Source organism: Mobula hypostoma, chromosome 11, assembly GCF_963921235.1.
Source record: "Mobula hypostoma chromosome 11, sMobHyp1.1, whole genome shotgun sequence".
Lineage (NCBI taxonomy): Eukaryota > Metazoa > Chordata > Chondrichthyes > Myliobatiformes > Myliobatidae > Mobula > Mobula hypostoma.
In genome coordinates this window covers 87,603,242-87,619,949 of record NC_086107.1, presented here as the reverse complement: position 1 = coordinate 87,619,949, position 16,708 = coordinate 87,603,242, and the positions used below count along the sequence as shown (strand labels likewise).

Here is a 16,708-nt window from a genome sequence, read left to right as displayed (position 1 = left end):
TTTCAGTTTCCAGTTCTCTCAAAATTAATGCTAATGTTTAGTTTGCCATGCTTACTACTGACTCAACCTGCAGGTTAACTTCAAGAGAATCCTAAACTGTGACTCCTAAATCCCTTTGTACCTTGAATTCCTGAATTCTCTCCCCATTTAGAAAATAGTCAACACCTTTATCCTTCCTACCAAAGTGCATCACCCCACAGTTCCCCAGACTGCATTCCTCCTGCCACTTATTTGCCTACTCCCCCAACCAGTCCAATTCCTTCTGTAGACTCGCTGACACTAGAATATAAAAATAAGTCTCTGGAAGACTAGTTGCTGGGAACACAGACTCTCTTGAGAGTCCATTGTCTTCTGCTTGCCTTGTAGTGTGTGTAGTGGTAGCTAATAGTGTTAATCCTATGCCATCCAGTTAGCCACTCCCACATGGGAGGAGTTCACATTCTGTACAAGCAAGGTTAACAATAAAGTTCAGTTGAATATCCTGCAGGCTGGTGTCCTGGTGTGCTCTGCACACTCCCTCAATAACAAACACAACACGGTGTCAGAAGTGGTTGATCGTCGATGAATTGGTGCTACAGACCAAGTGAGATCCCCAACAAGAAAGAATTTACAGTAAGACTGTTCTTGTTTACATATATCTATGAAAAATATCCAGAAACTTAGTACCTTAAACTGCCTATGCTAGTTTGCTAACTGTACGAACCATGAGACATGAGCTGAGAAAGGTCCAGGGTTGCTTGGAAATGCCTTCAGCTATACCCTAAAGTGGATACATTGTAATAATCTGTGGGCCACTAGCCTGGGGAAGTGCATAGAGACACAGACACAGCAGAGCAGTCAGTCAAACTCTCAGGGAGAGAAGACTTTTGCAGTCCAAATAAATAAAATAACAAACAGAAAAATGGAGCATATACCTGCAGTACCTACATCTACTTACTAATAAAGACCCCTGAGATATTTGATTTCTCTAAAACAAGGGACTTTGAGAGATGACAGACACTTTGAGAGATGTAGAATTGCAAGCAATCTCACTCGGGCTTCAGAAAAGCATCGAGTAATCACACTGATATACAGCATGGGTGGCAAAGCAGATGACATTATGGGTGCATTAGGACCAAAAGATGCTCAGAATAAGGAGTACAAAACAGTGCAGGATAAATTCAAAGAGTACCTCACAGGAAAGTAAAATGTGATATAGGAGAAAGCAAAGTTCAACTCCAGAAAACAGAAGGCAGATGAAAGCGTAAATGACTTCCTCTTAGCATTGTATACCCTGTCAGACAACTCTGCATATGGAAATCTGAGAGATGAGCTCATTAGAGATGGCATTGCTGTTGGGCTACTTGACACCAAATTGTCAGATAAGGCTTCAGTTGCAGGCAAGTCTCACACTGAAGAAAGTTATTACGATGGTCAGGCAGAGTGAGAATGTTCGTCAGCAACAGGTGGAACTCAGGCATGAAAATGATGCTGAGGTAAAGCTAGAAGCTGTACAGAAAGAAGGGTTCAAACAAGGTGCAGTCATAATGACTACAGAAAGAGGTGACAGTAGAGCTCAGTTCAAACAAAACAAGACAAGCGAAACAAAGAGCAGGTAAGATGTCCAACTGCAGGAGATGCAGCAAGTCTCCAGTCCATGTAAAAGAGCTCTGTCCAGCAAAATAAGTGAAATGCCACCAGTGAAATAGAGTTGGCCATTATAAAGATCAGTGTCACAGTTCTTCAGGAGGGCAAAGAAGACCAATGAATCAGATGAAGAGAGAGCTTTCATTGGGGCTCAAGATTCAAATAGACAAGGCTGGTGTACTATGGTTCAGTTGCATAATGAGGCAGTAATGTTCAAAATGGACCCTGGGCAGATGTCATAACCATCCCCAAATGTCTGTTCACAAAACTGGTGAAGAAAACAGGCATTACGCTAAACCCAACAAAGAAAGTGCTGATGGAGCCAGGGAAACACAAGCTCACTGTGTAAGGAATGTTTACTGCTTCCATCCATAAAATTGAGAAACAGTTAAAAGAGGATGTCTACATCGTTCAGAATCTCTTCTCACCACTACTGGGATGACAAGTCATTGAGAAGCTGAACCTCATTGCAAAATTGGATTGGCTAAACAATGTTCAGTGGCAGGAGAACTACTTGGAGTTGTTCGCATGCCTGGGGTTATTGAAAGAAGAGTACCTTATCCAACTGAGGCCAAGAGTGACACCATTCCTTTTGGAGGGGAGGGGGGAGGGACAGTTATAATGTTGGCAATTTGTTTTTATACCAAGAGTGTGAGACTTAAAAACAAAGAGAAAGACAGATATAATGTTGGAAATTCTTTTTTATGTTTATATAAAAAGCATAAGTTATGTGCTCTAGGTAAAGTGAACTGAATCGTTCCGTTTTAGTGACTATAATTTCAATGCAGTTCTTTCGACAAGTAGTACACACCTAGTTTTCATTTTTTTCAAGAAGAGATGTTGTGGTAGTTAATAGTGTCATTCCTATGCCACTCAGTTAGCCACTTCCTCATGGGAGTTTACACACTCTACAACCAGGAATAGCAATAAAGTTCAGATGAGTATGCTGCATGCTGGCATTCTGGTGAGCACTGCACTGTCCCTCAATAACGAACACAACAGTGTGTCCAGATGTTACCTTGCGCTTGGATTCTTGACAGCAGCTCCCTCCTGGTGGGACGTGGCAGAGAGCAGCCACTGCAGCAGTGTGCACAACCTGAAGGTGATCCTGGGACTCCGAAAACCCTTCCAAACCTGTGAGAACAAGGTAGGCACAATGGAACAAGCAGGGGCTTAATTCTGGTGTTCTGACTGGTCTCTGTCTTACCCTCACAGGGAACAAACCCAGACTTCACAATCCCATCTCAATATTACTCTGGGTCAGATACAGGTCCACTCCAAACCAGGAGTAGCACGCATGGTTTCCAGCTCTGGGTCCGCTGGGCAAGACCCCACTGGGAGCACCATGCCTGGTTCCTGGGTCACACCACATAAATAGCACCTTACACGATTCCTCTAGTTTAGACCTAGAGTGGTAGCACCGTGAACAGTTCCTATCTCTGTATCTCTTGGTCAGATCCACACCGGGACAGTCTCAGTCCAGGGGCCTCGTGCACAGTTCCTGTCTTCAAAATGTTGGAAAAGATTTGTAGCTCAGGTTGAGGATGTTGTTGTTGAGTGGCTCGCCGAGCTGGCTTGTTAGCTTGCAGACGTTTTGTTACCCAGCTAAGCAACATCATCAGTGCAACTTCGAATGAAACACTGGTGATCTACAATGTACTCAACAACAAGTTCCTGTTTCTTTATCCCTCTGGGTCAGACCCACACTGGGAGTACTGTGCGTGGTTCACATCTCTCTATTCTCCAGATCAGAACCACAATGGGAGCATCACGCATTTGTTTCTGTCCCTGTATTCCCTGGGTCAGTCACACACCAGCAGCACTGTGCATGGTTCCCTGCTACAAATTGAGCTGGTGGGAATAATGTTCTGAGCTGCATATATTTCAATGTACTTATGTGAGTTATACCCACACCAGGAGCACCATGCAGAGTTCCTTTTTCTGTATCCCCTAGCTCAGACTCACAACAGGAATACTGTTCCCCACCCCAACCCCAGGTTTGACCCAGAGCACTGACCACAGTTCCTTCCTCCATGACCTGTGAATTATACCCACACTGTGAGTACCGCAAATGGTTCACGTCTGTGCCCCCTGGGTCAGACCCACACAAGGAACAAAGTGCACGGCTCTCATCTCTGAATCCCCGAGTCAGACCTACACTGGGAGCTCTGTGCACGTCTGGGAAGAAGGCGGAGCAAAGTTAAGATGGCGCTAAACGGCAACTCCTCTGCTTGCATCTTCAGAAGCAGCACTATTTCTATCTTTGATATCTCTATTTTCCCTTTTCAAGGTTTTTTTGAAGACCCTGACATGGAGTTGCACTCTGACTCTGGTTCTTTGCGGAAATGGGACCCGCTCTCGGGGCCTCACGACTGGACGTTTTTTGATATGCCAAGGACACAGCCTGGAAGACTAGCGTGCCTTCAGGGTGCCGGATTTCCGTGGCTCTGGAGTTGGGCTGACTCAAGGCTGGTGCCCCTGACTGAGGCTTCACGGGAGGACATGGAAAATTGGGAGCTGTGTGTCCAGAGACCCGAGCCTTTCCGGGGCCGATTCTCTGGGAGCAGGGCTGGGAAAGGTGACGCAACAGACTTTTAACATCGACAAGTTGCTTGTTATGTCTTCCTCTCGCTGTGAAACAGGAATACCTCTTTTTCCCTTATTAAGGAGAGGGAGAGCCTGTGATATGTTGAATTACCAGGTGAACGAGTAGTCTTTGGGGTACTGCAAGTCTGTGTCTTTACTGATGCTTTGCTGCACGCGTGAGTGCTCGATGGGGGGGTGCTGATGCTTATTTTTTTGCTGGTGGGGGAGCGGGGTGTGTTGCTTTGCTGCTGCTTACGCATGGAGGAGGAGCTGAGGGCTGGCTTTGGGGTTCTCACTAACTGTCATTCATTCTTTGGGGCATGTGGATGTTTGCGAAGTAAAATAATCTCAGGATGTATATTGTATACATTTCTCTGACATTAAATGTACCTATTGAACATCAGAATTTCTCCTCTATATGCTGGAAGCACGTCCCTAGCTAGCTCTTCCCAGTAAATTCTGAAAACACTGTCACATACTACCTTGCTGCTTTGTGGGTGGCTGCTGCATTTCCTGGCTGCCCTGCAGCAAACTGTCCAATACAGCCTGGTGCTCAGACAGCAGAGACTCATAAACCAAGCGAGAGGAAGCCTGAGAGGTTCGATCCACTGCCTCACACAGGAGGATGAGACACTGGGGGCAGAAAGGAGAAACACAGGTCACAACTAAAACAGATGCAGTGTATTTCCACAGTAAAACATTGTGAACCTTCCTCCACATCGTCCTATCACACACTCCCAGTGTGGGATATAAAATGAAGCTTCCTCCACCCACTGCAGCACACACTCCCAGAGTCAGACATAGCATGAACATTCCTCCACACTGTCCATCACACACAACTGGGGTCAGACACAGGGTGAAGCCCCCGCCACACCATCCCATTATACATCTACCCCCAGAGTCACTCAGTGTAAAGCTCCCACAATACTGTCCCTTTGACAGATCGAAGAGGACGGTGTGTGCACGACACCCAGTCCCAGAGGGGAGGGAAAGGACTTAATTTGACACTCGGTTCCTGGGGGAGACAGGGTACCTACCACGCTACCCTAATGCCTTTTCCACTTACCGTGAGAGCTTGTTCCTTCAGCCGCGGTTCCTGGACAGACCCCTGTGACAGCAGCCAAGGGAGGAGTGAGAGGAACTGTGAGGCAGACTGGTCCAATGCCTGTATCCTGGGAAGAGTAAGAAGGAACCAGTGAGGATGGGGAGCTGGTGCCTGGGGCTGCCTGAACCACTGTCACTGTGTGCCTGATAACAGGATTCAATCCAAGCAATAATGCCATATGGTACAGGAGAAGAATAAGTTCATCATGTTATTCAAGTGCTGAGTCAACCTAGAGTACGGTGTTGAGTTCTGAATTAAAATCAGGTTTATTATCACTAACATAATGTTATTAGATTTGTTTTTATGTGGCAGCAGTACAGTGCAATGTGAACAAAAGAATTACATGTTACAAAAAGAAATATGAAAAAAATCAAAAATAAGTAGTGCAGAAAGAGAGGAAAATAGTGAGGAAGTGTTCTTGGATCATTCAGATAGGGAGCCATGGTAGTATAGACGTTAGCATGATGCTATTACTGCTCAGAGTGGAGTTCCAGGTTCATTTCTGACCTCATCTGTAAGGTATCTGTGTATACTACCCATGGAATGCATGTGTTTTCTCCAGGACTTCCAGTTTCCTCCCACAGTCCAAAGACATACCGGTTAGTAGGTTAATTCTTTATTGTAAGTTGTCCCGTGATGAGGCGAGGGTTAACTTGTGGGTTGCTGTGTGGAAACATTTCCTCTATTTTTTTTCCACAGCTGCATAGACCAACGACTGCCCTGAGCAGGAATTTTTTTTTTTTTACACGGCCTGAAAACTACGAGCACATTATACTAACATTATGTAAAAGAAAATTCCAGCTGCATGGCAACAAAGGCTATGTGCACGGCAGCATTTCAGTTACTGCGCACTGCACATCTATGCAGCTGAGAGGGAAAGGTGCTCGGCAGTGCGGCTCAAAGGGCTAGAAGGTCCTATTACACACTGTATCTCTAAATAAAAATAAAAACATAAAATAAATTCTGGAGGTGCAGGGGAAGAGGCTGTTCCTAAAACATTGACAGTGTGTCTTCAGGCTCTTGTACATTCTCATTGTCTTGGAGAGTGAAGGTCCTTGATGATGAATGCTGGCTTCCTGAGGCATTGTCTTTTGGAGATGTCCTCGATGGTGAGAAGCTAGTGCTCATGATGGAGCTGGCTGAGTTTCCAACTCTCAGGGTTTTTTTTCCTGATCCTCTGCATTGGCGACTTCATACCGGATGGTGATGCAACCACTCAGAATGTTCTCTGCAGTGCACCAGTAAAACTTTGCTAGAGTAGACGGCAGCAGAGTAGCATAGCAGTTAGTGCAATGCCTTACAGCACTAGCTGTAAGATCAAGATTCGATTCCTGCCACTGTCTGTAAGGAGTTTGTATCTGCTGCCCATGACCGTGTGGGTTTCCTCTGAGTGCCTGGTTTCATCCCACATTCCAGACACATGGGTTACGGTAAGTGTGCTGTGGGCATGCTAGTTTGGCGCCAGAAGTGTGGTAACACTCGCGGGCTGCCCCCAGCGCGGTCCTCACTGACTCTGATTTCACGAAATGATGCATTTCATTGCAACATAAAACATGTTGGAGGGACTCAGCAGGTTAGGCAGCAGAAACAGAGTTGATGCTTAGGGCTGACGCATCAGGACTAGAAAGGGAGGGGTAAAAAGCCAGAATAAGGTGGTGAGAGGAGGGGAAGGAGTACAAGCCAGCAGGTGGTAGGTGAAGCCGGGTGAGGAGGATGATAGGTGGGAGGGGGATGAGGGACGAAATGAGAATGTGGGAGTTGATAGGTGGAAGAGGTAAAGAACTGAAGAAGGAATCTGGAAGGAAGAGGAAATTGGTAGGAGAAGAAAGTGGACCATGGGAGAAAGGGAAAGAGGAGAGGAACCAGAGGGAGTTGATAGACAGGCGAGAAGTGGTAAGAGGGGAGACAGAATGGGGAATGGAAAAGAGAGAAGGGGAAGCAGGGAGAAATTACTGGGTTAGAGACATCAATGTCCCTACCATCAGAGAAGGGGCTACCCAGTCGGAATATGGAAGCCTTGACCCAATATGTTGAAATAGGAATGGGGAATGGAATTAAAATGATTGGCCACTGGCAAATCCTGTCTGTTGCAGACAGAACGAAGGTGTTTTGATGTTCAAAGTTCAAAGTAAACTTTATTATTAAACAACATATATGTCACCACATAAAACTCTGAGATTCATTTTCCTGCAGATATGCTCAGCAAATCTATAGAACAGCAATAGGATCAATGAAAGATCAACTAGAGTACAGAAGACAACAATTGTGCAAATGCAAATATAGATAACAAGAACATGAAATAACAAGATAAAGAGTCCTTAGGGTGAGATCATTGGTTGTAGGGACATCACAATGGATGGGCAAGTGGGTGTAGCTATTTCCTTTCGTTCAGGAGCTCGATGGTTTTAGGGTAGTAACTGTTCTTGGACATGGTAGTGCAAGTCCTGAGACTCTTGTACCTTCCACCTGATGGCAGCAGTGAGAAAAGAGCATGGCCTGGGTGGTGAAGATCTTTGATGATGAATGCTGCTTTCCTACAACAGCGTTTCATGTAGAAGTGCTAATGTTTGGGAAGGCTTTACCCATGATGTACTGGGCTGAATCCATTACCTTTTGTAGGATTTTCTGTTCAAAAGCATTGGTGTTTCCAAACCAGGCCATGATGCAGCCATGAGAGTCAATATACTTTCCACCACACAACTATAGAAGTTTGTCTGACTTCTTCCATGAAGCCAGTGTGTAATCCAGTTTACTACCTCAGCTTGAATGCCAAGCAACTGAACCTTTTTGTCCTACTTTCCATGTAGGACCTTGTCAGAGGACTTGCTAAAGTCTATGTAGACAAGATCCACAATCTTGCCTTCATCTACTTTCCTACTAACTATCTTATAAAACTCTATAAGATTGATTAGACACGACTTACTGTGCACAAAGCCATGTTGACCATCCCTAATCAGTACCTGTCTATCCAAATACTCACATATTCGATCCCTTAGAATACCTTCCATTAACCTTCCCACTGCTGATGTCAGGCTCACTGGCCTTTGATTTCTTGGTTTATTCTTGGAGCTTTGCTTAAACAATGCAATAACATTAGCAATCCTCCAAACCTCCAGTATCTCACCTATGGCTAAGGATGTTTGAAATATCTCAGCTAGGGCCCCTGCAATTTCTGCACTTGCTTCCCACAAGATCCAAGAAAAAATCCCATCCTAATTTGCCTCAAGACAGCAATCACCTCCTGCTCTGTAATCTCTATCAGGTTCATGACCTCACTGCTGCATTGCCTCACATCTATGGACTCTGTCTCCTGAATAAATACAGATGTAAAATATCTATTTAAGACCTCCCCCATCTCTTTTGGCTCTATGTATAGATCATTTCTCTGATCTTCCAGAGGACTAATTTTGTCCCTTGTTATCCTTTTGCTCTCAATATATCTGTAGAAGCCCGTGGGATTCTCCTTTACCTTGTCTGCTACAGTGACCTAATGACCTCTTTTAGCCCTCCTGATTTCCTTAAGTATTTTCTTGCATTTCTTATACTCCTCGTGCCTCGTTTGTAACTGCCTTCCTATACCTGCCGTGCACTTGCTTCTTTTCCTTAACCAGGGCCTCAATATCTTTCAAAAACCAAGGTTCCCGAAACCTAGTTATCCTTATCTTTCACATTTTGACAGGGATATACAAACTTTGTACTCTCAAAATTTAAATTTTTAAGGCCTTCCACTTACCAAGTACACCTTTGCCAGAAAACAACCTGTTCCAGTCCACACTTTACAGATCCTTTCTGATACCATCAAACCTGGTCTTTCCCCAATTTAATATCTCAACCTGATGACCATACCTATCCTTTTCCATAATCACCTTGAAACTAATAGCATTATGACCAGTAGATGCAATGTGTTCCCCATACACAAACTTCTATCACCTGCCCTGTCTCATTCTCTAAAGGAGATCTGGTATCGCACTCGCAAGAAAGGACTTCAATGTAGCGATTAAGGAATTTTTTTCTGAACAAATTTAACAAACTCTTTCCCATCCAGCCCTTTTACAGTATGGGAGCCCCAGTTAATATGTGGAAAGTTAAAATCACCAACTATTACAACCTTATGTTTCTTGCAACAGTTTGTGATCTCTCTACAAATTTGCTCCTCTAAATCCGTGAACTGATGTAACATAATCCCACTAACGTGCTATAGCTTTCTTATTTCTCATTTCTATCCATAAAGCCTCACTAGATGAGCTCTCTAGTCTATCCTGACTGAGCACTGCCATGACATTTTCCCTGAGTGGTAACACCCCGCTCCTCTATTAATCCCTCCCGCTCTGTCGCATCTAAAACAAAGGAATCCCAAAATATTGAGCTGTCAGTTCTGCCCCTCCTGGAGGTCTCAGTAACAGCTACAATATCATAATTCCATGTGTTGATTCATGCTGAGTTCATCTGCCTTTCCCACAATACTTCTTACATTGAAGTATATGCAGCTCAGAACATTAGTTCCACCATGATCAACCTTTTGAATCCTGACTTTGTCTGAGATCTTAACAACATCTGTCTCCACAACCTCTTCACTACCTATTCGAGCACTCTGGTTCCCATCCTCTTCAATTCTGTAGATTCACTACCCTCTGGCTGAAGAAATTCCTCCTCGTCTCAGTTCTAAAGGGACGTTCCTTTATGTTGTGGCCATGCACTCAGATCCTGGGACTCACTCGCTGATGGAGACAGCTCCTGTATGCCCACTCTATCCAGACTTTTCATATCCAGGAGGTTTTCAAGGGGATTGTAAGGCTAGAAGATATAGTGGAATTAGATCATTCAGCCCATCAAGTCTGCTCCGTCATTCCATCATGGCTGATTAGTTATTCCTCTCAATCTCATTCTCCTGTCTTCTCCCCATAACCTTTAATGCCCTGACTAATCAACCTGCACTTTAAATATACCTAGTATTCACCTACTCAGCTATCTGTGGTAATGAATTCCACAGATTCACTACTCTGGCTAAAGTTATTCCTCCTCATCTTTGTTCTAAAATGATGTCCTTATGATCTGGGGGTATGCCCTTTTGTCCCAGACTCCTCCACTACAGGAAACATCCTCTCCGTGCCCACTCTATATAGGCCTTTCAAAAGTCAAAAGGTTACTATGAGACCCCCCCCCCATTCTTCTAAGTTCCAGCGAGAATAAGCCCAGAGCCATCAAACACTCCTCATACATTAGGCGTTTCATTCCTGCAAGCGTGCTCATAAACCTCTGAACACTCTCCATTGCTAGTACATTCCTTACTTCCAGTTAAGATGGCAGCACTGAACACAAGCAATAGTTAAAAAGTTAAGAAATCCGACTAAAAACATCACTAAAAATACCTTTCCTGAGGTAAATTGTGTTAAGTTATTGCTGGAAACAGTGAAGGGGTGAGTGACGGCAAGGTGAGTTCAGGGGATGAGCCGAGATGGTGTGTTGCAGAATTGTTGCTGATGGAGTTCTGATTCCAGTACAACTGGCCCAGGTGCGAGGTTGCATCACTCTGGGTGCCAAGAGCAGAAGTCGAGGCCTGGGCAGAGGAGATTCGATGCCTGTACAACTGGCCCGTGTGCAAGGTTGGATTTCTCTGAGTGTAGAGCTAATTTGCCGAGATTGAGAGTGGCTTCGGGCTGGGCAGTAAAATCTGGGCCAGGAGCGAGTTGCTGGGTGGCGTGTTCTAGGCCCAGAGTCTTTTGCTGCAGTGATACCCAGGTCCAAGTGTGAGATACAATACACTGTTTAGACAATTAAAACAGTGTCCCAAATCGAAGGGGAGAGCTGATTTCATTCACTCTCCGCGATGTTCATTCCTCTCTTTAGGGTACCGGAGCCTTTTGCTGTTCCGTTGTTTGGTCAATTTAAATGCTGGCCCAGGGAGCCAGTTGCACTCGTTCTCCATGATGAACATCCTTCTCTCCATGGCACTGACGCCATGAAGACTGCCCCAGCTGCTGTGCTCTGTGCCCGCTAATACGGTGAACTGATAAGCGAGGCTTTAAGTCCTCTTCTGGCTGCTCCAGAGTTTGGATCTGAGGGCTCAATTTGGTTCAGAATGTTGTTGTTCGCTTCAACTGCTTGTGAGATTTGAGTTTTTTTTTCTTTCTCTTGCACAACTAGTGTTGGTCTTTTATTTTTATTCTTTTTTTTTCTTAAATTGGGTTCTTTCTTTCTTTCTGTCTACCTGTGAGCAAGCAAATCTCAAAGCTGTGTAATTTACACATTCCTTGATAATAAAAGTACTTTGAATCTTGAATTCTCTCTTAGATAAGGCGCCCAGAACTGTGCAGTTATCCAAATGTGGTCCGACCAACACCTTGTAAAGCCTCAGAATCAGAATTGGATTTAATATAACCGGCATATGTCATGAAATTTGTTGCTTTGCAGCTGCAGTATATTGCAATATGATTGTAATAAATAACTGTTAGGAGATATAAAAATAAATTAAATAAGTAATGCAAAAAGAGAGGGGCAAAATACTGAGGTAATGCTCATGGGTTCATTGTCCAGTCAGAAATCTGATTGCGGAAGAGAGAAAACTGTTCCTGAAATGTTGAGTGTGTGCCTTCAGGATCCTGTATCTCCTCCTTGATAGCAGCAATGAGAAGAAGGCATGTCCTGGGTGATGGGGGTCTTTATTGATGGATGCTGCCTTTTTGAGCCTTCGCCTTTTGAAGGTGTCAGGATGTTAAGAAGGCTAGTGCTCACGATGGAGCTGGCCAAGTTTACAATTTTACCAGATCTTTTTGATCTGTGCAGTGACCCCTCCATACTATCCAGTGATGCAACCAGTTAGAATTCTTCCCCAGTACATCTGTAAAAATCTGCAAGCGTCTTTGTTATACCAATTCTCCTCAAACTCCTAATGAAATAGAGCCACTGCTGTGCCTTCTTTGTAATTGGATCAATATGTTGGGCCAATCCCCTTTTATTCTCCCAAAAACCTCTCGACTCTCTGCCTCACCCACACAATGGGGCTGATTAGCGCACTGACCCCACGCCATCCGGATAATGGGAAAAAGCAGTGCACCAATGAAAAATACGCTGGGTACCTACCCACTATCAGAATCCATGCCAAAGTCACCAGCAAAGTAGGCAGATAGGGCAGAGAGGAGGTCGCAGAGAACAGGTGCTCTCCAGGGCTGCTGTAGGACAGAGAGAGACAGAGGGGCGTTGAGTGAGAGAGATCGGGCTAATGAGGTCCGGGGTGGGGGACGGTGAGTGAAGGAGGGACAGGGTGGGTGAGGGAGAGTATGTTAGTAGCGATGGGAAGGCAATGGGCATAGGGAGGTGGGGAGAGAGGAGAGGGCAAACAGACGTAAGACTGCTAAGGGCAAGAGGTTATGGGGGGGTGGATTGGCTATAGTAAGTAGCGGGGGGATTGAGTGGAATGTTCGGAGATAGGAGTTTGAATGCGGGAGACAGGAGATGAGGGCAAGGCATACAGGAGAAGGAGATGCGAAGGGAGGGAGATGGAAGGGGAGTGCCAAGTGGGTGAGGCCGGAGCTGGACAAGAGGTGGCGGTGTGGCATGGGGGGGCGTTGGCAGCAGTGTGGGACGGATGGTGGCAATGCAAAATGGGGGGAGCACAGTGCAGTGCAAGAGGTGGGAGGCACAGGATGGTGGGCAGCAAGGTGGGCAAGTGGGAGGGTGCAGGAGACGGATGGTGAGACCGGGTTAGGCGTGGGGTCAGCAAGATTGGTGGGGGGGGTCAGGAGAGAAAGGGAGGAAATAGCAAGTGCTGCAAGTTGGGAGGGGAGGCAGTATAAAAGAGGAACAGGGTGGCAGATGGGAGACGGTAGGGGGGTTAGATGGGAAAAGGGAGGAGAACGATGGGAATAGGAACAGGAATGAGATGGGAGATGGAAGCTGGGAAGGAGAACCTTGAACAGGAGAAGTGAGCTGAGGCGAGAGAAGGGAGGGAAAGGGAAGGAAAAAGAAGGAAAGGTAGAGGAGGTAGGAAGGGCGAGGAGGGACAGTAGAATGATGGGAGGGGGACGGGATATATGAGATGGTAAGAGGGCGAGACAGATAGGGCAGGGACATGGATGAAGAGAGGGTAGGAAGATGGGAGGGGAGTGGAGGGAAACAGAAGAGGGGTGGGGAAGGAGGTTGGAGAGGGAAAGGTGAAGTCAAGGAATACGGGAGAGTTGAATGAGATAATAAGTGCTGTGAAATGGGAGAAGGGAGGGAGATTGGAGACAGGATCAGAAAGATGAGTGATGGGAGACAGGAGAGGAAGGGTGGGAGACAACAGACAAGACAGGAGATGGCATAAGATTTTGGGGGAAGAGGGTGGGTTATGGAAGATGGGGGACGGGGTGAGGAGAAGAGATGGGAGACGGTGGGAGCTGAGGTATACAAAACAATGTACAGGGGTTACACACCTATCGGTGACGTGAGGGAGATAGGGAACAGTGGGGGCTAAGGTACAGGAAACGGGGTAAGGGCTTACTCACCTGTCGGAGATGGATACAAAGAACAGAGACGGCTGTGACTCACCTGTCGGAGATGGTCACTCTGCAGCACAGCCCTGATGAGTTGTAGCAGGAGCTGGGGCAGGCGCAGGCTCTGAGAGAAGGTGTGCAGCAGCTCCCCGTCACATCGCGTGGCCAGCAGGTGGGTGGTGACGCGCAGCACTGGGCGTAATCGGGAGGCTCCCTCCAGCATCCCCTCCAGTACCTACGCAATGGGGAGGGAAATGATCAGGGGCAGCATGGACAGGTGGGGGTCCAGGTCGGTGTCTGTCCATCTGTCTGCCCATGCACACAATGTGTGGCATGGACACATGCATGCTGAACATGCAAGCAGTCTGAGCTCTGTCAGCACGTGCACATACAAAATCTATACGATCTACATGAACACACAACATACACTCATCTGCATGCATAAACCGCACAAATCCTTTCTGCATGCATAAACACGTGCATTTACACTGCTATCCCGTCGCCACAATGCATCTACGCATAACAGACCATCTCTCTGTGTAGACATAATGCAAAGCCCAGTCTGCACATGTACTCAATCTCTATGTATATCTACAGTGCACACTGTCTGTATGCAAACATACAGCACACCCTGTCTGCACGTGTACACACAGTGCATGCTGCCTACATGCAGACATGCATACACATAGCACACACCCTGTCTGCATGAGTACACACACAACATACACACATCATTGATCTTGTGTTTGCACATGAACCCCCCCCACCTTGTTGATCCTGTGCACAAACCCACACCCAGTGATGCTTAACACCTGCCCCCCCCCCACACCACCCTGCATGGCTCTCCCGAGCAGTTGAGGCTCCTTTGTCATACACCACCCAAGACCATCACCTCTGCACCAACTTCCCCTTCACCCACTTGGGCTCCCATACCGTATATGACTCAAGAACACCCACCATTTCTCCGCATAGATACTCCATCTCTCATTCGGAGCTCCACACCATACACCATTCAGGAACAGTGCTCACCTCACCGACTTCCCCCATCCAGGTTTCTGTGCCATAATCCGGTCCCCCCGCGCCAACCTCTTCCCCTCCCCTCCCCTGGATTCCCAGTACCCTACAACACACAGGAACACCACATTCCCCCTACACCAGCTCCACCCTTTTCTGTTCCCTGTGCCGAACACCACCTGAGATACCTTGTCCCTCTCCCCGCGCTGACAACTTCCTACCCCCATGCCCTCCTTGGGTCTCAATGCTACACCAGCCTGGACACAGTGCAATGACCTGGTCCCATTGCTGATCTCTCTCATCCCCATTCCACAGGGACACCCACCTCCAAGCTAACCTCTCTCAGTCCTGACGACTGGTTTTGGACTGAAATGTCAACTGTTTACTCTTTTCCATGGATGCTGCCTGGTCTGCTGAGTTCCTCCGGCATTTTGTGTGTTTTCTTTGGATTTCCAGATCTGCATATTTTCTCTTGTTTGTGGTTTGATAACCTCCCTCCCTTCCAGGATTCCTGTGACATACACCACACAGGACCAGCGCCCCTCCACACCAACCTCCCCCTTCCAGAGTCTCTGTGCCACGCACCACCTAGAACAGAACACCCCCCCCCAACTTCTGTAACCTGTACCTGCGCGCTGGAGTTCTCCAGCCTAGTCTGCAGTCGTTCGCGGAAGGTGGGGTCCTGCAGGAGAGCCAGCGGGGTGCTGAGCTGCAGAGCAGATGGGTCAGTGGCCTCGATCAGCTGCTGCCATTCATCATCACTGTCCACTGCCTGCTGAAGGGGACAGATAGGACATTGTGACTGGCTCCTGCTAATCAACATTCCCTCCTCTCTCCACCATCACGTCACCGCTGGAGTGAGGGCGTATTCCAGAATCCCCCCAACCAAACTTCCGCTGGAATCTCTCCCCATGACCTGAAATGTGACCTCGCAGAGGGTCTCCGAATTAAGCGGCAGGATACAGACTGGTTGCAGACACAGGTGGGGTTTATTCCAGGCAAGTTTGAGATGTTGCACATTGGGAGGTCAAATACAAGCACAGAACACAGAACAGTACCGCACAGTATAGGCCCTTCAGCCCACAATGTTCTGCTGTCTTTCTAATCTACTCCAAGATTAATCCAACCTTTCCCTCCTGAAACACCCTCTATTTTTCTTTCATCCATGGGCTGATCTAAGAGTCTATTTGGCATGCCATCCAAAACTTTGACAAACTTCTATAGGTGTGTAGTGGTGAGTATGCTGACTGGTTGCATCATGGCCTGATAGGGAAACACCAATGCTCTTGAATGAAAAAATCATCCAAAATTAGTGGATACAACCCAGTCCATTATAGGTAAAGCACTCCCCACCACTGAGCACATCTACAAGGAATGGTGTCACAGGAAAGCAGCATCTATCATTAAGACCCCCACCATCCAGGGCATGCTCTCTTCTTGCTCTGCCTTCAGGATGGAGGAACAGGAGCCTCAGGACTCACACCACCAGGTTCGGGAATAGTTATTAACCCTCAGTCATCAGGCTCTTGGACCAAGGGGATAACTTCACTCAACCCAACACTGAACTGTTTCCACCATGTAGTGACTCATTTCAAGGACTCTTCATTTCATGTCGTCAATACTTATTGTTTATTTATTATTATTATTTTGGGTATTTTTTGTATTTGCAGTTTGTTGTCTTTTGCACATTGGCTGTCTATTTGTCTTGTTATGTGTGTTTTTTAAAATTGATTCTGTGGTGATTCTTTTGTATTTACTGTGAATGCCCACAAGAAAATGAATCTCAGGGTATATGATGACATATATGTACTTTGATAATAAATTTACTTTGAACTTTAAACTTAAGTGTCCCTAAAGTATCTGCCTCTACCACTAATACTGGCAGCGCATTCTATGAACCCACCAC

At 46.4% G+C, this 16,708-nt stretch overlaps 1 protein-coding gene across 6 annotated transcripts in view; it reads right to left on the bottom strand.

The window, feature by feature from the left end:
- Window positions 1-16,708, bottom strand: part of stk36 (serine/threonine kinase 36 (fused homolog, Drosophila)) — a 79,089-nt gene that overhangs the window by 34,117 nt on the left and 28,264 nt on the right. For 5 of the 6 annotated variants that reach the window (XM_063062439.1, XM_063062438.1, XM_063062441.1 and 2 more), the window contains 6 exons: window positions 15,431-15,577; window positions 13,844-14,023; window positions 12,398-12,486; window positions 5,279-5,384; window positions 4,695-4,845; window positions 2,645-2,760 (listed from right to left, as the gene is read on the bottom strand). In XM_063062439.1, coding sequence (XP_062918509.1) covers window positions 2,645-2,760; window positions 4,695-4,845; window positions 5,279-5,384; window positions 12,398-12,486; window positions 13,844-14,023; window positions 15,431-15,577 — 789 coding nt within the window. The remainder of the gene's footprint in view (window positions 1-2,644; window positions 2,761-4,694; window positions 4,846-5,278; window positions 5,385-12,397; window positions 12,487-13,843; window positions 14,024-15,430; window positions 15,578-16,708) is intronic. The other variant, XM_063062440.1, reaches the window with a different exon arrangement.